Genomic DNA, 25,275 nt, shown 5'->3' with positions numbered 1-25,275 from the left:
GGAATTTCTAGCCTGAGACAGAATGGTGTTTACCCATAGAATTATTTGAAGCAATCTGAAGGCCTTTTGCTACAATATACACATTCATTGTCCTGACCTTCCCTGTTCTTTCCCTTACCTGCTGGTGGATGAAAGTCTGTTTCATCTATGGTGAGTCGGTCCATCTCCTCATGATGTCGTGCTGTTGTCGTGTCTTTTCTGCCTTTACTCCGGTGCTCATAGCCTGGTAACCATACCATCGTGAGCTCCTTAGTATCTCTACAGTGCTGGGAGTATTGTTACTGGCTCAGTTTATAATTTATTAGCACACACTTGGAAATTTTGATGGGGTTGGTTTTAGTTAATTTGCTCCTGGTTGCAATGTCAGAAAAAGCCCTAAGCTTGGTAGGATCGGGACCAGGAAAAAACTCCTAAGCTGTCCGGAAGAGATGGTTGCCAGGCCCAAGTGCTCAATGACCGAAAAAAAGGGACCAATCAAACATTCAAAAGGCGTACAACAAATAAGTCTAAGAAAATGAATGCAGGAAGTCGGAGGGTGCTTTGTGTAATGGTTGTGCCCAGCTGTACATTTATTCCTGTCAATTTGCACTGCAAACCCATCCAAGACTGAGGTTCGAACATTATTTGATCCCATCTTTTCCGTACCAGATCATACCAAATTTGTATGTAAAGGTGACAGAAAGGACAGATGTCACTCGTAAGCTGGTCAAACATTTCTTCCAGCCAGGTTTTCAATTTCCATATCAGAAAGAACTGTGAACTGTTACAGTAACTATTGGTTAGTGAATACCAGAATGATACAATCACCCCTATCCTCTTCCCAATGGTTTCTTCCAAATTTCAAATTTCCTGCCCTTGTCTGTGATTGGCTGCAGGAGACAGAGATGGAGATAGAGGAGGAGGTGGATATCCTGATGAGCAGCGACGTGGTGGCGGCTCAGATGTCGACCAAGGCCATCAGCTTCCAACGGGCGCAGACGGGATGGGTCTTCAGAGAGGACAAGACGGTATGTCTTAAAGGAGTTATCAGCATCTTAAAGGAATAAGGAAGGAGACTATCGGTTATATCCTTAAAGGTTGATGAGTGTGGGAAGTAACAATTTTCATTTCTATTTTTCCAAAGTTCTGTGAAGAAACTGAACGAGGTTTTGATTTTTGGCAGCCTGTTATATTCATCAATGAACTGCAAAATTTATCTGATGCTGTAAGAAAGAGAGAAACTTGATTTTTCTTACTGTAAGAAAGAAAGTAAAATAGGCCAAACTTAAGGTATGCATACATCCATAAAATTTTCTTTGTTGTTGTGAAGGCTAAACAACTATAATTTTCGCCAAAAATGATTACTCAAGCAACTGGATAAGATTTTGACTGTTTCAAAATCTTATCCAGTTGCTTGAGTAATTATTTTTGGCGTATCTTATTACCTGGATGTCTAACCTTCATCAACGTAACTATAATTTTCCTTTTGTTTCCCTTCTTCCCCAGGAGTCAGTAGGCACATTCTCAGCTGACTACTACCATATAGGTGGGATCTCACTGGAGTCAAGGAAAAGGTAGGACTCCATATGTAGTGTATATACTACCATATTTTAAGCCGAGTTCATGGTCAGGAGATCACTTCTAGGCACTGAACTTACAATCAGGCCTGGGACAGCATCTCTTCTAAGAAACTTCATGATTCAGAAAGCTTTACTTTCTGTAAATGTAGAATTGTTCGTGGTGGTTTTATGTTCGCGGTTTACGCGGCGACCGTTTTCCGGCGAACTTAATGCCACCACGAACATTTTTGTCTAATACTGTGGCAGTATGTAACTGTAGCGCTGCCGCAAACTTAAAACCACCACGAACATTTTTGTCTAATACTGTAGCAGTATGTAACCATAGCGCTACTGCGAACTTAAAACCACTGCGAACCCCATATAGACTGGAATGATTTTGCTCTACTCATGCCGGGAAGGCTTTTCCAAATACCATGTAAGCGTGGTGAAACTTCTTTTATGGGCTTGAGGTGTGGCTCTCCATTTAACATAACCCATCTGAGGGATGTCCCTCACCGAAGTTATCAGTGTTTGTTGTGTGGATGGTGTTCAGCACCAGGGACAGTAGTTTTTACCTGTGTGGATGGTGTTTGGGTGAGTGGATAGTGTTCAGCACCAAGGACAGGTGTGTTGACCTGTGTGTGGATGGTGTTCAGGGACAGGTGTGTTTACCTGTATGTGTGTGGTGTTCAGCACCAGGGACAGGTGTGCTAACTTATGAACGTGTTGACCCCTGGTCACACTTTACAACTGTCCAATAGAGTAACACACCAGCTCCACAGGCACACATAGGCTGGAGATGACATGGCCAACACAGTTGAGTTCCCCTCATTATTCAGCATTTATTGAAAATGTGACGGCATGTTACATGGGTCAGCCAGGCAGGCAGCAATGTTGTTAGTGGCTGCCAACAGAGATACAGACAACAATATAAATGTGTAAGCACATACACATGTAAGTACAGCAGATACTATGAATTGAGTTGCACTTGTGAAAATGCAGTGCACTTCTTTTCTTTTGCTACAGTTTGGGCGGTGTAAGATGTAAGATTTGTGTATGATATAGGAGCCAATGTTGAACAAGCTCTTTCACGTGACTATAACTTGTACCAATTAAGTAAGTCCATTCACCAGGAATATAGTTTTAAACTTATTTTCTTATACAATTGAATGTTCATCGCCTAGTACATGTACAATGTACTTTAAACCCCTACTTCAAAAACTACAAGGTTATCCATGTATTGAAATACTTGTACGAAATTATCAATTTCAGACAGTACTATATACAGTGAAATGTAGCTAAGACAGTCTTCATTTCAGAAAAGTAACTCCTAACCATTGATTCCAGTACATGTAATAAAAAGTAGTCACAGTAATTGAATTAGTCCCGTCACCAAGATAACAATACTATTGATAATAAAACAGTTACTGCTATTGAAAGTCAAATCAGTTTACTATCACCATAACATGTGGTAAATACTGAATTCGCTGAAAACTATCAACATCACAGTTTCCCTAATATGTAAATTCCACACCACAGTTTCTAACATTATTGCTTTTGTTTACACAATCTTGTAACTGCTATAGTTAATTTAAAGGTAAAGGATCCATTTTGAAATAGAATGTTCTTCATCTTTACTAGCCTGGTTTCAACCAAGCCCTGTGTCCGCCCGCCGCCTGTAACGGGGAGGGGAGAGAAACCCCCGGACAGCTGGAGTTTGCGTGATACAGACTACATCTTTACTAGACTAAAATATTTGTTATAGAATACCGTGGAATCTTCAACCTTTGCTGCCTCTGGCAGTAGTTTTTCATCCTTAAATGTGTTTACTGGTGCTACCTCCTGTGTTATCTTGAAAGATACTTCTTCTATCATTATTACCTTCAATATATGTTTCTAAGGTCTCCACACAACCTATACTAGCGAGGAGATGACTGAGGATCCTATTCTGTCTTCATAAGACAGTTCCAAAAGCCCATGTACTAATTACCCTCCTTTTTGCAAATAATTGTTCTGTCTCTACTGCAATGTACTCATGTCCGCATGTGTGCTAACTATTTTTGGTAATTTGGTGTTCTGTACTTGTGTGAACGTGTGTATATTGTTGATTTATACATATTCAAAGCAGGAAAACCCCTTTACTTTATATCCACTTACTCAATAACTGTCTCCATGTCAAAGAAATCTAGAATGAGAGTACTTTACTGGCTATAGGAAGGTGTCAGGACTCCTACTAAGGGCCAACAATTGAATTCAGAGAGTAATTCTGTAAAGCAGTTATTTGTTGTCTAATGGTGTTAATCATGAGGCATCAGGGATGTGTAGGTGTGCTGCTGCTGACTGCTGGGGTTCCTCAGGGGTTCATAGTGGTTTGGACTATCAGCACCAGGGGCAGCTGCTGTCTGTGATTGGTTATCAACTGGCTCATCATCGTTCTCTGCAGCATCTTTAGCAGCTGCTATCTCATGGGTATTCATATATTTGTGGGACTTTGGACCTCCCTTTGCAGCTTCTACGGGACTAATGGCATAGCCATACTCTGCCTCATCTGTCCTTGTGTCACCACCGACTGCACCTCCAGCTACAGCTGCTGAGTCACTACAGGCACCAGCCTGAGGGCCAGTTTGATTCTCAGGGGGAAGGGAAGGGGGCAGAACCAGATAGCCAAAACTGTCAAGACTCTGCATGTTGCCTGCACCTTTCTTTGGACATTCTGACTGGTTGATTTCGGCGATGGTGTTGTATTCTGTTGTATGAACATTGTCAGTTGGAACATTATAGATATGCTGGTTGTCATCTGTACCAGGATGCGACATTTTAGATTGACTGTTTATCTCTGCATGCTGCTTTATGTGGTCATCATGACCGCTGGATGTGCCTGCTGGGTCAGAGTTGCTAGAGTCAGCACTGGAGTCTGAAGTATGATCCCTTTTCCTCCTCTCATACATGTACCTCACTGCAAAGGCAATAGCACAGATAGCCAGGAGTACAAGAACAATGCACAGAGTAGCAAGAAGGGGCACAGGCAAGAAGATCCCACCACCAATAGGGCCAGCATTGCGCTCTGTCATCGTCGACTGAAAACCAGAAGGACCGTCAGTACTGACTGTAGACCAGGCAGGGTTAACAATAGAGTCATCAGTGGGTGTGTTGCTGGCTGTTAGGGACAATGTAGATGCCTTTGATGTTGACTTTGCTGACTGATAAAAAGGTGAAGAACTGCTGACTGTTGACAAGCTAAGGGTAGAGTCAACAAAGCGTTTTGTGCTCAAAGTGGAGTAGACTGTTGTGGTCTCTTCACAGATCAGGTTTTCAGGATTTACATCCCGTAAGTATTGCCCTGCAAGGCTACCAGGTCCAGCACATCTGATCTGGTCTTCAAAGGAGTAGGACTCGGTCATCCTCTGCTTAAAGGGAGCCATCCTACAGTCACACTGCCAGGGGTTGTTGAAAACATATACAGATGGAATGGAGGCCAGTAGGTCATATGCCATCAGTGGTAATGTCTCCAATTGGTTAGAATCTAACCTAACTTCTGACAGCACTGAACTATTCAAATTGGACAAGGCCTCTAAAGGGAAAGGGTTGATGTTATTACTATTAAGTAACAGTTGTTCAAGCTGAAGCAGATTCCCAAATGTATCAGCTGCAATGGAGCTGATGCTGTTGTTCTGAAGATTTAGTCTGTGAAGCTGTGTTGTGTCATTGAATGTGCCTGGCTCGATACTGAGGATGTCATTAAAGCCAAGGTCAAGTGTCTGCAGATTACCAAGACCAGCAAATATGTCAGCTGAGAGACTAGTTAACTGGTTGTCGTTAAGATACAACTCCTGCAGATTACCAAGTCCCAGAAATATATCAGCTGGCAGTCTAGTTAGCTGGTTTCCATCAAGAGACAATGTCAACAGTTTATCAAGTCCCACAAATATGTCGGCTGACAAACTAGTTACATGAAACTGGTTCTGGGAAAGATACAACGACCACAATTTACCAAGTCCCACAAATATGTCGGCTGACAAATTAGTTAACTGGTTCTGGGAAAGAGCCAAGAACCACAGCCTACCAAGCCCCTCAAATATGTCAGCTGGTAGGTCAGTTATCTGGTTCTGGTAAAGAGACAAGGTCTGCAGATTAACAAGTCCTACAAATATGTCAGCTGGTAGGTTAGTTATCTGGTTCTGGCTAAGACTCAAGTCCCGCAGATTACCAAGTCCCTCAAATATGTCAGCTGGGAGAGTAGTTAACTGGTTTTCATTAAGGTACAGGACAGTTAGGCTGATTAAGTTGTGGAATACTTTGTTATGGATCGTGGAGATCTGATTGTAAATAAGATATAATGTTCTCAAGTTCCTATACCTTGAGAAATCAGACTGACTTAAGTTTGTGATGGCATTGCCCTGTAAGTCAAGCGTAGTGATGTTTGTAGGCAGGTCCTGGGGAACACTGGTGAGGCCTCTCCTGCTGCAGTCACAGTCTGATGAACAGCTGCTGCTGCAGGCTGCGGTCGGTCCAGTTTCCTTCAGGATGATCAGCAGAAGAACCAACATCCTCCTCGCTTTGGTGGACATACTGGGGCATGGCCTGTGCAACAGAGATTAGATTTATAAGGATGAAAAATGCTTGAAATTTGCTAGACTTTTATGTTGAAATGCCTGACAACCAAGAGATCAACTTAATACAGCTTAGAAATATGAGAGTTGGAATTTAAACTGACCTTAACAGGAATCCAGGAAGATTGATACTGCTCTGCTTGTTGAAAAAAGACTTTTTGTTGGCTCAAGAGAAGGAAATGGCGTCTGCAAAATTAAAAAAAATGTGTCGTCTGCAATTCAAACAATCAAAAAGTATGTTATAGATTAAACTATTCACAGATCAAAAAGTATATCATACCAAACGTCATAATTCTAAAGAACATGATCATGGTATGCAGGTTCAAAAATATGGGGAAAATTCAGAAAATATAAACAATTTCAGGATCTCCTACAAGTAACAAATCGAGTACATTTGTATTGCATATTGTACGTGACAATGAGACGGCTCGAATTACATCACACAAAAATTTTGCTTGCACAAAATAAAGTTTCAGGTAGAATGTTACTTAAGATTCTCTAAGTATAAAGATTACAGTTTGAAGTACAGAAGTCAAAACATTCCGGCCTAAATGGGGTAGGGTATTTCCCGAACAGCCTTCGTAACCCCTGCTTCTCCTAATGGGTCAGTGAAGTCATGCTTGTCTTGAGCATTGATGTTTCTGACTTAGGGTGAAGAAATGCTGCTACAGTAACAATTGAGCCGCCTTTCTTCGTAAATCGATGGCAACATCAGGCTCTTACGAATTGATTAAAAAAAAAAATTGTCTTTTTCGGTAAGTGCTGTCTAGACCCATAAGGAGCAGTTGACGGACGCCTTGTCCCCATCAGTGTTAAGTCCACTTGACCAAAGGAACATTCACCCATCGAAAGCATTTGACTGTTTCCATTTTGACCTCATGTTGGATTTTCATGTTGAAATGTTCAACAACCAAGGAATAAACTTTGTAACTTGTAGTATGGCAGAGAAATGAGAGTTTTAACTAACCTTGACGGAGATCCCTAAAATTGATCCTGCCATGTAGAAAGGACTGCAAGTCACAGATTTTCCAGTGGCTCCAGACCAGGAAATGGCATCTGAGAAATGAAACAGGTGTGTAACATCGATGAAGGTTTAAGATATCCATTGATAATGAGATAATGTTACTCATTGACAAGACAACACAGAGTTTTGTGAATTTTCCAAGTTTTCGGACAGTGATTGGAAATTTCACAAATATATATATATATATAGGTCTGTAAGTCTGTCTATAGTTCAGAGAATATTGTTAGTAACAGTTATATTACATTATTCATGGCTTATATATTAAGCTATCTGAGAACACCTTTAGTTAATAAGCAGATTGAAATGTTTTTAGCAAAATTCAAAAACATTAAGGATTGTAGGACCGTCTATTACTTAAGGGTTAAAGACCCGCCCCAAGGTGTATATGGTGTCATAACGCCTGGCCATGTGCTATAGTTCTATCATGTTATAGCACATGACCAGGCGTTATGACACCATATACACTGAGGAAAAGGTGGGTCATTAACGTTATTATCATATAGCTTATCCAAACTGACGCATATAAGAGTAGACAATTTCTGTTTGACGCATATATCCCTTATACTATTAAGGATGCATGTCAGAATTCACATTTGTCCTTTTTTAACAGAAGATGATGAAGAATATGTACAACTGTTGCCTGATTTATTTATTTCAACCACACAGGATAGGAGGGTCGGTTTCAGGTCAGTCAGAAAATGTGATCATTGAAGAATCTCCCTGCAACATGACCTCAGGTAACCTGAATAGAACACAGGTTCTTTGGCCAGCAGGAAATGAAACGCGCGGAACCTTAGATAGAACGTGGTTTCTTTGGCCAACAGCAAATGGAACACACGGAACATTTTGGGGAATTTTAAATTTGTAAAAACGGAGGTCAAGTTCAAAGATGGTTCTCCTGGCATTTTCCGTCGGTACTGCAGCGGGCTTTGTGTGGATGTGTATTTGTATGTTGCCAGCATAACTCGAGAAGCTGTTGATGGATCCTTATAATATTTAGTGGATGGGTAGTGTTTACAGAAAGGAAGGTCAAGTTCGATAATGGGCCTTCTAGCGGGTACCTAAGGTACTGCAGCGGAGCTTCAAAATTTAGGGACATATTTTCGGAAAGTGCTATGGTCATGATTTTTGTGTGGTAGATAGTTCATGCCATAGGAAGTAAGTTCTGTAAATTTGGGCCCCCTTGCGGCTTGTTTAGAACTGCAGTGGGTGTTTTTGTTTTGACATTCGGACATGAATAACTTGAGAAGGTGTCGACAGATCGTCGTGATGTTTGGTATGTAGAGAGCTCAGATGGTGCTTTACATAATCAATGACTTATTATGCAAATCAGGAGCTAATTGGCATAATTAATAAGGAAAGTTTGTTAACCCACTGCATTTCATAATGGGACATGTGACTGTGTTCCCGAAAACAGGTCAACAGAGGGCCTTGCCTAAAAGTATAAACAAACAGACTCAAATAGATAAACAGATGGGACACTCACTATTCTCCAAGCAGCGGTGTGGGTCCAGCTGGTTTTTAACGTGTTCAGTTTAGGAATTTTTGTTCAACATACGGTTGGCGACATAACTAGAAGGGGAAAAAATTGAAAGCCTGACAAAAACACCTAAAAACACGTCGAAAACCCAGCCAAACCCACTCTTCTTTGAGAGGACACTGCACCAAAACTGCACCACTGCTAGGTGCGGAAAAGTCACATGTATTAAGTGTTTCAAAATGTCTATGATATGGAATAAAGATTTATTCTATTCATATATATTGACTGTACCATTTCATCATCACTGTCAACTTACAACACTGCAATATTGAACCTTTGTGGGCCATGTAATATCACTCATATTTCTTCATGACCAGTTATTACATATATCAGCACACTCTACACGTATACTAGTCCTGTACCACCAACTGATTTTTAACCCTATCTAGACTGGAGTCATTCTCCCTTCACCCCATATGGTATGGTGCATGATCAAATTTACAGCGGGCGATAAGCATGTAAATAATAATCACTATCCATAATAAGCCTTGATTATTTGGCGAAGATAATGTGTTCGTGGAACTCTAGTTACTATATATTATGGTAATTGTTTCCTGCTTATCATGTTAACACAAGTATGTTTGATATGTTGAAATCACCTTCTTATTAACTGTACGAGTTTCATAAGAAGAAGTGGAAATGGTGGAGAGTTCCTGTGACTTTAACCTCGAGTAAAAATGAATCTTATCAGAAAAATGTGACTGTGTTCTTGTCATTTCCTCGTTGCCATTTTGACATTTCCTCGTTGCCATTTTTTCATGACGTATGAACCAAACTTTTGATCGAACAATCATTCCAACTATTTTACCTATCACCGCCAAAAAAATCAGGTGTCATGTAGGATCACCAAGAAGAAGTTGACTGACTCAAAATGGAAGTATGTGTTCTTCAGTCTTAAAACTCCTTTAAGACTATAATTTGATGTAAAAGAATTCTATCTTAACTGTGTCTTTAAGTGTGTCCCTCACCTCAGCGCTGAGTTCTTGTGGTGGTTGGACTACCTGAGGTTAATCATAGATGGGTTCAGCCGACACTGTCCATTGTCTTACATGCCCACAGGTGATACCTGTGGTAGTTACCCGTGCCAGTCGTGCGAACATAATGAGTTGCTTGAGACACACCTTAAACTACCTAGAAGTCAGAAACCAACCAGTCATTTTAAGAATTAATCTGCTTTAAACCCATTTCAAAGTTGACATTAGCTTCAGCCATATTTGTTGATTGCCAGGAAGTTAGTGAATTTTTAAATAACAAGAGAGTTGAGTTCATTTTTGGGCTCAAAGGCTACCTTATCACATCTGACAAGGTTCAGTGACCTGTGAACGTCGGATGATCTCTAAAAATCATACAATTATTGAGAGAACCCTGGGATTATACTGCCAAAACTGTCATTTAGACCCAATGTAGACTCGGCTGAACCATTTTCCTACTGTGTGCTGGCATCATGAGAGAACTGAGGCCTCTTTTGAATTTGAGATAATGGTCTTGGACAGAACCCTTTATGTTTATCAATTTTGCTATTAAAATAGTCCTAGTCCTTCTCATTATCTTTGTCATGATAAGCAAATAGAAAATACCTTGCTTAAAGTCTTGGGATTCTGTGGATAATAATGTGTAAAATACACATTCTGGTTGAAAATTTGTAAAAATTGTAAAACTTTGAAAATGGTACATACTGATTTCTCTGCTTAGCACTCAGCATTTGGGAAATAGTATGGAAGTTAAACACACGCCACTACCGGTGGACTAGCCCCCTGCTGTAGTGATTGCACAAAGTGTGGCCCAAGGGCTACTGAAACGGAGATGGGCGCCGCCCTATGCACCATCGGTGCGGGAAGGAACTTTGACTTTGACTTGATTTCCTCATCGCCATTTTGTCATGACGTAGGAACCAAACATGTTTACACAAGACTGTTTGAGACCTTGAAATCCCCTTCCTATTAACGCTGTATGAGTTTCTTTGAAGAATTGGAAATGGTGGTGAGTTCCTGAGACTTAAACCTCCTGTAAAAATGGCTTGTATCAGAAAATAAGGTGACTATATATATATAGTCCACCCAGTGACTTCTGACAGTGTTCCTGTTTGACATTTCGTCATTGCCATTTTGTCATGATTTATGAATCAAACTTTTAATCAGACAATTATAGCAACATTTTGCTTCTCATGGACAAAAAACACATCAGGTATCATGTAGTGCGACAAGTAGAAGTTGATTGACTCACCTCAGTATGGAAGGAAGTTGTCTTAAGTCTGCAAACTCCTTGAAGTCTCAGCGTGTCTGTCTTAATGTAAGGGGTGTTGGTAGCTGTTGTGACCTTGGTCTCGATGGTGTGTCCCTTATGAAGTTTGTTAGTATAGCTGCGATGTTAGTGGTACGCAGTGGTTGTGACCCAAGGAAACACAAGGACACTTGTTGAAGACGTCGATCTGTGTTCTCTCTCACTGTCCTCTCTACATCGAATCTCCGCTCCAGACTTACTGCATTTAGATACTTGCTATCCGCCTACGTAACAATTTCTGAGAAAAGGTACATGCTTCCTCTGTCTTATTCACCATGACTCATTTCCTCTAGAGGGTAGTGGACTACACTCCTTCTCAGAACAGATCATCAGGACTGACATCATCCTAAGAACATCTTATATCATAATCGCACCCTATTAAGTGTGTCCCTCACCTCAGCGCTGAGTTCATGAGGTGGTTGGACTACCTGAGGTTAAATATAGACGTTGGGTTCGGCCGACATCCTGTCTTTTGTCTTATACATGCCCACAGGTGATACCTGTGGTAGTTACCTGTTCAAGCCGTCTGAACATAATGAGTTGTTTGTGACACACTGGAAACTACCTTGAAGTCTGCAAACATACCTTTTTTGGAGAGTAATATAACCCAGAACCACAGAGAACTTGTCTTGAACAGAACTCCTATATGATTTAAAAATCCCCCAAACACCTGAAAGTCACCTTTAGTTCTGTTTATCAGTGTCCCCCATCTTTCCCATTAGGTAACTTAGGCAAGATGGCAGATGCTGATAAACATCTGCACAATTGCGCCATAGTTTTCACCTTCCTTTAACAAGCTCCTAGAGCACAGACATGTAGTAGACACAAAGGAGAAACCTTCCTGAACATGTTCCCTGTAGTGGAGTTAGCACGTTGTGTGAGAGACTGATGTTTTGTTGCCGACCTTGGTATTCTGCCCCGGGGCAAGAAATGTCCTTCCAGTGGAGTAACTTGAAAAATAAACCACTGGTAAATGAAACAACTGGTAAATACATAAGACTCAGAAACATCCAGGATAAATTGCTGCCCTGCACATTTTGTACGTGGTCGTGTTAATTGGCCTGAACCAACTTTTCACTGGCCTGAAGTTTCAAAGCACTCCACCGATATCCAGTTGCATTTCTTTCGAGAAATGCTCTTCAATTGTCTGCCAATTCATACAGATTGGCAATCTAGAAGACCAATTACTAGACAATCAATGGAAACATTGGTGATAGCTCAATCAGGCAAGCACACGGCACCAGGGACAGATGTGTTGGCCCAATAGATGCTTCCACTGGTTAGGACCATTGGACCTATGAGCTCTGGTTACACTTTACATTACAACTTAACTGACCAATAGATAACAGAGGCACACAGTGGCTTGAGACCATCAAGCCAGCAAAGTTGATTTGCCCTCAGTATTTAGTGTTTATTGAAACTGTGACAGTACAATACATGGGTCAGCCAGGCAGCAAGGCTGGTAGTGGCTACCCAGAGATAGAAACAACTTAACAAATTAATCTTCCCAATGAGTACTACTGAGACCTACAAATATGGTCTTACTTGTGTGTGTATGTAGATGGTGTTCAGTACCAGGGATAGCTTTGTTTGGTTGTGTGGATGGTGTTCAGCACTAGGGAAAAGTGTGTTTGGGTGTGTGGATGGCATTCAGCACCAAGGACAGGTGTGTTTGGGTGTGTTGATGGTGTTCAGCACCAGGGACAGGTATGTTTGGGTGTGTGGATGGTGTTCAGCACCAAGGACAGGTGTGTTTGGGTGTGTGGATGGCATTCAGCACCAGGGACAGGTGTGTTTGGGTGTGTTGATGGTGTTCAGCACCAAGGACAAGTGTGTTTGTGTGTATGGATGGTGTTCAGCACCAAGGACAGGTGTGTTTGGGTGTGTGGATGGTGTTCAGCACCAAGGACAGGTGTGTTTGGGTGTGTGGATGGCATTCAGCACCAGGGACAGGTGTGTTTGGGTGTGTGGATGGTGTTCAGCACCAAGGACAGGTGTGTTTGGTTGTGTGGATGGCATTCAGCACCAGGGACAGGTGTGTTTGGGTGTGTGGATGGTGTTCAGCACCAAGGACAGGTGTGTTTGGGGTCACACTTTACTTCAGAACTGACCATAGAGTAACACATCAGCACTACAGGCACAAAGAGGCTGGACATAACTTGGCCAACACACTTGAGTTCCCTCAGTATTCAGCATTTATTGAAACTGCAACGGTACATTACGTGGGTCAGCCAGGCAGCAATGCTGGTGTTGGCTGCCCACATAGATGTAGGCAACAATGCAATCATATGTAAGTATTACATACAAGATTACAAACATTCAAGCACATATGTACAGTTACTGTATTGAATTACACTACTGACCATTCTGTGCATTTTATTTTATTTTATTTTTATTTTATTCAAATTGCAACGGCAATACAAAGACCACCCAGGCAGCGTGGCTGATTTTGGGTGTCTGACACAGTACATACAATTCATCATCACATACAATTACAATGTTGAAAACTACGCATATATACAAATAAGGTCACTAACGTACACAATGATTTGATAATGATAATAATAATAATAGTACTAGTAATAATAATAATAATAATGTGCATTGTCCCTAACAGTTTGGACATTGCAAGACATCAGTCCTGTTTCTAACATACAATGTAGGGGCCAATATTGAAAAAAGTCTTTCTTATCTCCTGCTAAGCTAAGTAAGACCTTAACCAAGAATATACATGTAGTTTAAACTGGTTTTCATATAGATTTTGTGATTTATGTAGTACTTCAACTCACTACTTCAATAGCTACTAAATTATCAATCATTACATGATGAAATTATCAATTTCATACTGTACTTTGTACTTAATTTTACAGTTAATTTGTAACCATTGCAAGAGGTTTGAGTTGATTTCAGCAAAGTAACCTTTTTAACCTTGAATTTCAGTACAGGTACTGTATTAAAAGTACACAAAATTATTAAACTAGTCATGTCACCATAATAAGTGTTATTTACATGTAGCTCTAGGTTTGTTAAAAAGAGTATTTTTGATATAAATTCCACACCACAGTTTCTAAAATTTATGGTTTTAGCTTTTGTTTAATATACATGTATCATAATTTTTACAAAGACATTTACAAACATTTATTTAGTCTCCACGCAATGTTCGATGTGTCTTTTCTCACAACACAATACCTTGAACCCAGGTCCTCTTTATGTCCCTTATAACCCTTCAAAATGTACATATTGTGTATTAAACTCTTACCCGACAAGTTGTAAAGGAAGCTGTTCAATAACATAGCCGTATTAAATACATGTTCAAAGGTGAACTATACTTTTGAACCAACTGCATGCTAAAATCTGAGCCCCCTTAGGTACCATTTATTCATATTTCATAAACCTGATAAAAATCATTGGTCAAAAGTACAGCAATAACAAAGTAAACTTTTTCCCTTTGTTGTGGAAAACCAAATTTTGGAGGAGAAAGTCATATTTTCAAATCGCCAGAAAGTCCAGCGTATTTTTGGGCTGAAAGTCTACTCTGTCATATAAGATGGGGCTCAGTGACCTATTTTTACCTAAGAACTCATCGACAACTGATCTCTAAAAATCTTGCGATGATCGAGAGATTCTATATCATTTAGATCTCGCAGATTTATCTGCCAGTTTATTTTCCTGCCTTGTGACAGCCTGGTATTACTGACAGAATTCTTCTTTAGGATTCATAAAGATCACAGACCTCAAATTTGTAACTATGTACAATCAATACAATATCTGCCAAAAATAATTACTCAAGCAACTGGATAAGATTTTGAAAAAAAATCTTTAAAAATCTTATCCAGTTGCTTGAGTAATTATTTTTGGCGTATCTTATTACCTGGATGTCTAACCTTCATCAACAATACAATATCTATTTAGTATCATAACCTATGACAGACTCAACCATTATTTTGCTTGGCTAAAGATCCGAGCGGTGGCAAAGCTGTGTTGCACAAATAACCCGAGATACAATGTATAAGTCACAATGAAATGATATACATGCATAAGTTACATGACAAAATTGAACATGTACTTAACATATGATGTTCAATGTAAAGAAAGTTTCTTGGGAAAATTTTTTCTAAGAAGTGATTCTTGTTGTTTCTTAGGAGAGAACATTTGTCTGCTGAAGACCTGAAGAAGAATAAGGAGCTGCTGGACAGTCTCAGCCGAGGATTCTTTGTGGAAAACAGCTGTGATGTAAGTATCAGGCTGTAGATCTTGTCTTCTTGTATCTGAAGATATTTATTTATCTATAACATACAGCAGGGGTTTTTCTAGAGAAATTGAATAAGAGGGAGCACACACAGGCGAGGGAGCGAATTCTATGTATTTATGGAAGAATCGATAATGCTGAGTGAAGGCTGTATGCTGGGGATTAAGCTAAAATCTGAATTTGACAAGGGGCGCTGGGCTGAAACAAGAGGGTGCAGCGCCCCTCTTTCCTGATTTAGATGAACCCCTGATACAGCAAGGGTTGCCCAACTAGCCATGTGCTATAATTATTAAGGCCTCACCTTGGGAGCGAGTATATAATGGTTACATGACAAGCAGTTACGAACACATTTAATACAATAATACATTTAGAATACAATCACAAATTTACAATGCATATTATACAGTTTAAGTATTAAGCAGTGGTAGAAATACTTTTTTTCAGTGTTCTGCAATATTGCAGAATGTCAAAAAAATTTTCTGCAATTTGAAAATATTTTCTGCAAATACACAAGACACCTTCTCAACTTGATAATGCCTATATATACTTATATTTACATCATATCTAGCTTTGCAACATTGCTGTTATTCTTTATTCTCACTCTATCTTTAATTTTTACTAGCAAAATTTGAAACAGGAATAACATACATGTGCGTGAAAAATATTCAAATGAATAGCGAAAATTGCAACAGCAAAAGCGTATCTATTCAATATTAAAATAATGAAAAATTCAAAATAAAGAAACTTCACGCAAACCTTGCCCTCTGCGTAATTCTATTTTTTATAAATTTGAAAAATTGCTATCGGTTTTAAACATCGGACTCCGAGTTCGAAAAATCGGCCCTCAAGACGGCCCGGGGATGTTATTGTTTTTCACGTGGGCGCCCCCCTCCCCACTGTCTCGGCACAGGAGGAAATGTCCCGCCTTCTCCACGCAAGGCGGTGCTCTAGATCTATCTGAGTAGTTCTCAACTTCATCGCTGCCATCTGGGCTTGAAGGACCATGGACTAATGACCGTTTCGTTCCTTCTGTCATCGCGCCCATGTCCCGAGTTCAGGCCCCGAAGAAATCGCATGCTTGCGACATACTAGAAACATCCGGGAATTGTTTTCCCGACTTTTGCCGACCTCGAGATCGTGACCGCGGAGATTAGCGAGGGTTGACGGAAATGCACGAATTTGACATTTTCTCACATGATTCGTCTCCGAAGTTATCACGGAAAGGGCCGAAAAAACTGGTGCTAACCAGGCAGTCGGAACGCACCGAAACGCCGCCATCTTGCGCGGCGGTGTGGGTTTCAGTTTATATCTACAGCGCCGCTAGTTTGCTTACTAGCAAGTCTATATGAATTATAATCTCCTGAATTGAGAGCCATTTAATCCCGAGTCTGTTTTTTTTCTTCTGCAAAATTGCAGATTGTTTAATTTTTCTTCTGCAATCTTGAAAATCTTTATGCATTTTGCAGATTGCAGACGGGTATTTCGAACGCTGGTATTTAGTATCAGAGATATAGCCTCAGGGTGCAAATCTTGTTTGCTTACTGATAGATAGTACACTCTCTCGGTTGCTCCTAGCCTGGGTGCCTTGGCCCAGAAAGGGACAGAGAGAGAGAGAGAGTACTACACATGTAAAAAAAAGTAAAAGCTAAAAGGCTGGCACCCAGGCTAGGAGCAACCAACAGAGAATGCTAAAGTCAATAAGGCTATCTAAAATGTCAAAAGCAACCAAGATGTTGACAGGGATTAAAGCAGTGGAACATTAATATAGAAGGAGGCTTGTTCTTTAAAATGACATGTAAAACTTTAAACTATAAGAATCCAATAAGAAATTGGAATGCAGAGATTTCCACATGATGCTCTCTTTACTTGTTCTACATGTATACATAATACAATAACGATTATTGTGCTCCCCATTCACCCACCCTGTTTTACCCCCCCCCCTGTTTTACCCCCCCCCCCCCCTCTGTTTTATCCCCCCCCCCCTGTTTTACCCCCGCAGCAGCCCTGTGTGAGGAGGGAGTCCATCCAGCCCCCACCCCCCTCACCTGTCAGCTGGGATGAATATGTCACCGCGCCTTCTGGAAGGTCAGAGGTCATACTTATGATCGCAATATTTTAGCGTTATTGTAGTCATGTAAGCCTGGAGGGCCTAAACAGTTGATATAGGGCTTCTAGAAGCTGTATTCATGCAGTAGTAATGCGCATTCAGTAATTAGCCTGGTATTCAAACCTATTAATGATAGCCGCCGGGTCTCTTTCGTTCTCCTTGGTCAAAGTTACATTAGAGTGACAAAGATATGTCTTTGGATACAACTATATGAACCTTTATACAAGATATTAACGTGAAATACGCAAACATGATTTTCAACGCTAAGCCTTACGTTTTGCATAATATGAGCTAGATTCAGTTATCCTACTGATGATAAGGAATTTTGTTGAGTGTTATTGTTTTTATGTGGTTGTTAACTTATTTGTTGTTACAGGTGGCCTCACCTGGGCAGACCCATGGTCGTCAAGGAGACCAGGAAGTCTCTCAAGGCAACTGTTGCCATGGTAACTATTTCTCTCCCTGTTCTTAAACTACAGAGATGTCCAAGTCTTAACATAGACAACAGTTAAGGCAAACATTCTCTGCACTGTTGTGGCTATATAGAGATATGTAGTACACAGACTGATCCTATTTGCATCTTTCAAACGTCTTGATTTGATTTAATTTTATTCATCTGTTCTGCTGTATTAAGAAATACAGCCAGGGCTACCTGTGCCTGTGCAAAGAGCTTGCCAGTGTGTTACTGATGGCGTGTTTTTCCCTTTTTTGCTGCAGAGTGAAGAGTTTCCTATCAGACTAGACAGGTAAGTTAACTCATCTTCCGTAAGTTATACAACAAAACTGTGCAAGAAGACCACTCAGGGGACCATCAAAATCTGGTCTATGTGGACAGGTGGTCACCGTAGACAGGATTCTTAATGCTTCTGTCTATGGGGAAAAAGTAGGTGACTATCAACAAATGGTCAGGTGGTCCTTATATAGAGGTGGTCTCTTGTACAGGTTTGACTTGACTGTCTTCTGTTTGTGATGCTTTACAAACATCTCTTGAACTTGCAAAATGTTCTTTGGTCATATCAAGGTGATTTTTTTTATGTAGGATATAATGTCGTTAGTCATCATATGCTGCTGGGAGGAAAGACCCCACTAATTCCTCTCCTCCTGTTGTAGGTTGCTGGATGTTCTGGAGATCATCGCTCCCTTTAAGCACTTCCTGAAGCTGAGGGAGTTCGTCCAGCTGAAGCTGCCGTCAGGATTCCCCGTCAAAATAGGTCAGTCTTCCCAGCATGCTTTGGTGCAAGGAAATTATATTTAAGGGTGTATAAACCTACATTATGCCCACTTCCATCAGGAAAAAAGATGATTTTCTTTTTCTCTGTCAAAAGCTAATCATTTGGTCTTGAAAAGTGTTTTGGGAAAAAAAACTGTTACAATTACAATATTCAGCAATCCCTCAGCAGTTTAAACTGCAGCAGGACTTTTCAGCAAATATTGCCACAATATTCCTGTTGTTAAAACTGACATTGTTTTGCAAACTATCAAAGGATGCAAGAAAGAAATTCATTCAGATTTTGTGCAATGATGGAATTGATACCAAGCCAGTCAGTTCCTGAGTGCTTGTAAGATCTCCCTTGTTATTTGAACCACCTGTTTGTGATATCAAAAGGCTTTTACGTAAAGTTTACGTTAAGTTTATTTTGTACTCTTTATCCGTGACTTCTGCCCCTCCACTTCACTTCGACCTTGTTGAAAAGCGGCCATGTGGCCGAACAAATATTTCGAAGAAAAATAAAGGCTTTGACTTGACTTGATGACAGTAAAGGAGTAAGCACAGTCACTTGAATAGGTTGAGGACATTCTGATGTGACAGTCATTGACATGTCCGTACAAAATTGAGCTGTCTTTAATATATGACACAGGAGGCTCTTAGATCCTTGTGGACTGTCAGTTCTGAAACTGTCCTAAAATCCCAGAACCTAAGTGAAGGACATGTGACTACAGTGCCAAAATATATGAGCACAACACTCCCCTCAAGGTTGTGTGTTTGAAGTGTTTTTCATTCAAATTGAAAAAGTCTGATTCCAAAACAAAAAAAAAGGATAAATGTCAACAATGAAGAGCGGTCTAAACTGGAACAGTGACTGTCCTACCTGACCGAAAATTCTACTCTACTCTACTCTACTCTACTCTAGTCCCTTGTCAGGTATTTATGTGATTAGGCTTAATTGGAGCCAATGTTCCAGTAGGAACGGTGGGACTGAAGTCTGAGTAATTGGTGCCTGGAGCTGAACTATCCACATTCCTGCTGACTTTGATGTGGGTAGTTTGAAATGTGACCCGAGACTGCAGGAAACATGGTCTATATGTGATTACTTAGATCAACTGGGGAAGCAGTGACAATTGGAACAAGTCTGGCAAGGCTGTCTCCAGGACCTGTCCCTCAGTCTGGAAGTGGAAATTGAGATGTTGAGATGGAAAAAATGTCCCCCCGTCTATCCTAAAAACCCGAAGTTCATGACATGAAATTGAAGAAAATGTATTTTTCTGGGCTTAAAATGATCATGGCTTTAAGATTGAAAATAACAACATGGACTCCCAAAGAGTGATGGAAACAAAGTTGAAGCTGGAGACAGCCCTGCAGTGCAGAAATACCTAATACATAAATCTAGCACCCATAGATTATCGTATTTAAGGAACAGATGCTGCCCTGCATGCCGCTTTTTCTTAAAGTGTTACAAGGCAAGCTATTTCAATTTCCCATAATTTGTAGGGAAAACCGTCTTATTGACATAGTAGCGCGCGTAGTCCAATGGTTAGCGATCTTGCCTCTGGAACTAGAAGCCCCGGGTTCGATCCCGGCTGTGTCGCTCACCCGACATGCACGCTACTGGAAAAGCTTGCAGTCCTTAGGTCAGGACGTTAAGCCGTGGTCCACTATTCATTGTGCTTGTCGAAAAGAACTAGGGGAATTTCCCCGGTACAATGAACCTGTAAATACTGTATAAAGTGTCTGTCTTCCTGTCACAACCAGTGGAAGATTAGCTCATCTGTTCTTTGAGTTCATTTGAGCTAAACTGGTTCGGCATCACTTTCCTTTCTTTTGACATGTAGTCCATAGTGAGGTGACCAAGTTTTGCATCATTGCCTATCTTGAACTTTGCATACTTAAGGGCTTCTCCTGAGTTTCGTGGAAAGTTTTGTCCAGACTATGATTTATACTAGAATCAGCTGTGGTCCTTGCCTCTGTCACCAAATTAACAAAACCTTTGGCAGCTGTTGAACAATCTTCAGGAGTTAAAAGGCGCAGGAAGTAAGTGTTGAAAGATACTGAAGAGAGTAGCCCGTTTCACAAGCAAACACACACATGAAAGCATAATGTAGAGAAGTCCATGCTCCTTAATGCTATTACAGTCAAATTACACATATAACCATGTGTCACATATTCTAACTATTGGCTCTAAGGATTTATCTAATATATGTCCCAGTACAGTCAAACAGACGAGATATATGGTCTATCATGACCACTCAAGGGACTGTCACAATAGACAGGTGACAACCATAGACAGGGTTCTTAATGCTTGGGCCAATGGGAAGGATAATCTAATTCTAAAGCCCCTATCTCACTGGACCCGCCAATGGGAAAGATAATCTAATTCTAAAGCCCCTATCTCACTGGACCCGCCAATGGGAAAGACAATCTAATTCTAAAGCCCCTATCTCACTGGACCCGCCAATGGGAGAGACAATCTAAAGCACCCCTCTCACTGGATCCCCGGCACGTTGGCGGCCTCTCTGCATCCTGACCTGGATTTGTGTTACCCTTGATATAATATCATGCAAAACGTACAACATACAAGTATGACTAAAAAGACAACAAAACAAAACACACAAAGCGTAGAAAGTTTCATTTTTTATTGATGAAATTCGTTGAGGGTATTATCAAATCACTCGGTCGCGGCGAGGTTGCCAACGTGCCACAGGTCCAGTGAGAGGGGGGCTTAAGGGACCACAAAAAATGGTCCATTGGTGACTTATGCAAAAATGGTCTCAAGTTGAAATTTACAGCTGTCATCCAAATTGAAACCTAAAATTTCTCCTCTCCTGCAGAAATTCCCGTCCTCCCGACCATCACAGCGAAGATCACGTTTCAGGACTTCCAGGCGCGAGACACGCAATTCTACCCACAATCCTTCTTCCAAATCCCCAACAACTTCAAAGAAGACCCCAACAGGTTCCCCGACTTGTGAACACCTGTCCCCCCCCATGGAGCAGTGGACCTGCCCAATATCTGCCTTGTTCTGTCACTGTCTGGACTGGTCCATGTATGGAAAAGGGTTGGTTGGTTGTATGATCCTATTTTTGTCTACTATATATGTTTTGCAATACAAATTGAGTACTATACAATGTCATGTATACATGTTAAGTTAAACTTTAAGTTGTAGTAACATTCAACATGTACTTGCTTGACAGTTAGAAAAGTGATTATTCTTTTCGTCCTCCATAAAAAATTGCCTCCAGCAAAAAGAAATCTGGTCTCTTTGTAATTTCCCTGCACATGGAGTAAGTGATGCCTAAGACAGGTTTTTCAGACCAGTGCTCCAGTCAAATTATTTTGCCTACTTTTTATCACAGACATGTACAATGTATATTTGAGGTGTTGAAATCACGATCTTCAAAATATGTCATATATATATAGTTCATTTTTAGATCCACTCCTTTATTCATTTAATAACAAAGTTAGTACTACATGTTGTATGTTCAAAAAAATGTGTTAGCATGTCCAAAATGTGCATATTAAGTGGCACCGAGTTCAACATTGTTTTCAGGCTGCAAATGTGCAAAAAGTTCCTTAAGTGTTTATTAACCCTTGCCATGCTGATGCACCCTCAGCAGGTATCCTGGGGGTTAGGGACAGATGCGAGCATGACCGCAACGTGCCATGACTTTGTATAGGAAGATATGGTGTTGTACAGAGTTTTGTGTAACTTAACGTTAAACATTTAGTATGTTAAGGTTGTTTAAGAGGTTTTAAAGATGCAGGGATTGGTGTTTGTGGTTAATCTGTGTACAATTATAAGCCCTTTTTCACTGGACGGTGATTGCTGAGTGAACTTACACTAGTTACAGCCACCAAAATTGGATTTGTGTAACCCTTGATTTCACAATCGGGATTTCATTTATTTATCTATGATGTAAGATGTAAAGTATGATTTAACCTTAAGCACACTGATTGTGAAGTAGCCATTTGGCACCCCATTCTCTATTGGTCACAGAGTTAGGCAGCAGGGAGAAGGTTAAAAGACAAACACACAAATTCGTTCTTTCACTATGAAATCTGTAGAGCAATCTGTCGAATTTTTGGTCACTCAGTGGTCACTCACTGGTCACTCAGTGGTCACTCAGAAATCACTCAGTGGTCACTCAGTGGTCACTCAGCGATCGTGGCCTCTAGCAGAAAGGGTGTATTTGGCAGTAGGTGAGGAAGGGTGGAAATGGCAACTTTCAACCTGCTTTGTGCCTACAGTTGCCATGGTGACAGATTAGTGGAAACTATTAGATATAATGACTTTTATGAGACACATAATATGAAATGTTTTGGGAAAGATATAAGGAAACTGCTGCTACAGTGTGGCAGAGTTTTGTGTGTTTAAGATTTGAAAAGATGATGTCACTGCAGCAACGAGACTGTATATATACCGAACATCTGTTGTATGGAAGTTTGTGACAATGAAATCTAACATTTTAACTGGCTCTTTAATCAAACCCATACAGATTGTACATGTGTCTGTGTGTATAATGTATTAAGAATAGTATAACCTTGAAGCTCTGAAGAAGGTGTCTGACAGACAGACTCCGAAACGTCAGCAGGTGAGATACCTGGTTGTGAAAAAAGAAACTCCAAATATCAGTATAACCTTCATTTATATGTGAGGGATGCAGTTGGTGGTTGTTTAGTGGCCAGTTTTGGAATCCCAAACTTTGAACTTGATAGCTTATAGGAAAGGTAACACTCTGTCAAGGTAAAAAGCAATCAGTTTTCCCCTGTATTTGTAGAACCAAATGTTCAGAATGATTTCTTTTATCTCACACCTTCTTCAGCTTGTTAAGACAAAATAAACACAGCAAATGATACCCTCACTGTTCTTACTATATAAAGCACAAATTTGATAAGGAAGATGTTGAAATAGATGATTTTGGGTCACCTATTGATGATAAACTCTAAACTTGATTTTGATATCTGATAAAGGATTTATCACAAAGATTTGATACATGCGATCACAACTGTGAGACTCTAGATCTACTGTACAGTCAAATATTTCAGAGAAATACATCACTGAATATATACACCTTTACATTGTTCCATGGCTTAATGTCATGTATCTACCTCAGACAGGATTGTATGTAGACAAATTGAATATAGAATCATACAACTATCAGCCTACATGTACTATATAATAGCCTTGGTGCCATCCTGTTTAATGGGACAGTCCCATAGTCGAGGGAGTGACTATGGGAGCCCTGGTAAAATTATTATAAAAATTTGATGGCACCCAGGCTATACATATATCTACAGTACTCCAAAAATAATTACTCAACCAACTGGATAAAATTTTGAAACAGACGTTTCAGACAGCAGTCACTGACGAAAGACAGCGGATGCTGTCTGAAACGTCTGACTGTTTCAAAATTTTATCCAGTTGCTTGAGTAACTATTTTTGGCATATCTTACTACCTGGATGTCTAACTTTCATCAACGTATCTACAGTACTACATGTATGTATATCGTTTGGTATGTCAATTCCTGTCTGCTCTGCTTTGGCATAAATATGACTGTTGTGTCGTTTCCATTTTGACGAGGCCTTACATGTAAACTTCTTTAGTTTGTCAAAATACATATATTTATGTTTGCTGTCAGTTCATGATTTCTGTGTTGTACCATGAAATGGGAAAAGTTCGCCATTGTTTTGTTTTGGGTGTCTTGCTCATCATTTCCATCCTTATCATCTTTTTCTGAGGTGATGTGATTTATACCAAGTGTGTGATTCTTCCTGAAAAAATGTTGTTCACTAAAAAAAGCAGCTCTGCCGAATTTCTTGCTACTCCAAAATTTGATTTTTCCACACCAAAGGAAAAAAAGGTTGCTTCGATATTAATGTACTTTTGACCAATGATTTTATCAGGTTTATGTCATATGAATAAATGGTACCTAAGGGGGCTCACATTTTAGCATGTAGTTGGTTCAAGAGCTCAGGGGCCTTGCTGTGTATAGTTCACCTTTGAACATGTATTTAATACGAGTATGTATTGAAATGCTTCCTTTACAACTTTTCGGGTAAGAGTTTAATACACTATATGTACATTTTGAAGGGTTATATCAGCAATAAAAGAAAAAAATATGAATTGACTGTTGTGTTGAATTTATTGCCTCATTTTAATAGTCTTTATTTTAATCAATATTTATTTTGTTTTCTTTGCTAAGAAAGATAAAAGTTATGAATGGATATTCTTCGCACCAGGGAGCACGTTCAGAGAGTTGTCTATCTCGTTTCTTACCCACAAAACGATGACAAAGAATGTGCAGTAAACCCAATGTTTCTCCATGCTATCGATTCTTCCAACGGTCTATTAGCGCCGCCTAGTGGAAGAGATTCAAAACGCAGTATGAGTAACACGATGACTCCAAAGGGAGTTTGCGTGCACTCGAAAGCGCCCCCATGCGGATGTAGAAATAATCTTCACGCCACAACAGGTAATGTTGATTTGTGTTTGCCGAGCATTATAGCTAAGAGCCGTTTAAAACATCTAAAAGTCTAAAGAAGCGTTGTCCTGTATTTTCCTCTTTCATTTTTAGTAACAAAATCGTGTGATACAAGGGCGGTGAACGTTATGACTATAACGTGAACATCAATTGTTATATGAAAACGTCAAGAACTTTCGAACGTTCAAATGTCGAACACAGTAAGTGATGGTATAAATCTATCCTCTT

General features: G+C 40.1%; 2 protein-coding genes across 3 annotated transcripts in view; one reads left to right on the top strand and one right to left on the bottom strand.

Moving 5' to 3' along the window:
- The window catches only part of LOC136444388 (ankyrin repeat domain-containing protein 13C-like), a 57,387-nt gene extending 32,694 nt beyond the window's left edge, over window positions 1–24,693 (top strand). Inside the window, exons 8-15 of one of the 2 annotated variants that reach the window (XM_066441917.1) lie at window positions 876–1,007; window positions 1,486–1,553; window positions 15,135–15,225; window positions 17,244–17,326; window positions 17,725–17,794; window positions 18,066–18,094; window positions 18,459–18,559; window positions 21,396–24,693. In XM_066441917.1, the coding sequence (XP_066298014.1) occupies window positions 876–1,007; window positions 1,486–1,553; window positions 15,135–15,225; window positions 17,244–17,326; window positions 17,725–17,794; window positions 18,066–18,094; window positions 18,459–18,559; window positions 21,396–21,535 (714 nt within the window). In that variant the 3' untranslated portion in view covers window positions 21,536–24,693. Of the gene's footprint in view, window positions 1–875; window positions 1,008–1,485; window positions 1,554–15,134; window positions 15,226–17,240; window positions 17,327–17,724; window positions 17,795–18,065; window positions 18,095–18,458; window positions 18,560–21,395 lie in introns of both variants that reach the window. The other variant, XM_066441916.1, reaches the window with a different exon arrangement.
- On the bottom strand, window positions 3,451–11,876 carry LOC136444387 (leucine-rich repeat-containing protein 15-like). Its single transcript, XM_066441915.1, has 3 exons — window positions 10,936–11,876; window positions 6,253–6,334; window positions 3,451–6,119 (listed from the first exon to the last, which is right to left on the bottom strand). The coding sequence occupies exon 3, from the start codon at window positions 6,104–6,106 to the stop codon at window positions 3,836–3,838; it is 2,271 nt and encodes a 756-aa protein (XP_066298012.1). The 5' UTR covers window positions 6,107–6,119; window positions 6,253–6,334; window positions 10,936–11,876; the 3' UTR covers window positions 3,451–3,835.
- Window positions 24,694–25,275: the final 582 nt, after the last annotated feature.

This window comes from Branchiostoma lanceolatum, chromosome 11 (assembly GCF_035083965.1).
Source record: "Branchiostoma lanceolatum isolate klBraLanc5 chromosome 11, klBraLanc5.hap2, whole genome shotgun sequence".
In the NCBI taxonomy this organism is placed as follows: Eukaryota; Metazoa; Chordata; class Leptocardii; order Amphioxiformes; family Branchiostomatidae; genus Branchiostoma; species Branchiostoma lanceolatum.
The sequence above is the reverse complement of the archived record's forward strand: the minus strand, read 5'-3'. Positions and strand labels throughout refer to the sequence as shown.

Excerpts from the sequence above, each read along its gene's own strand:
- LOC136444387 (XM_066441915.1), bottom strand. The coding sequence starts at position 6,106 with ATGTCCACCAAAGCGAGGAGGATGTTGGTTCTTCTGCTGATCATCCTG.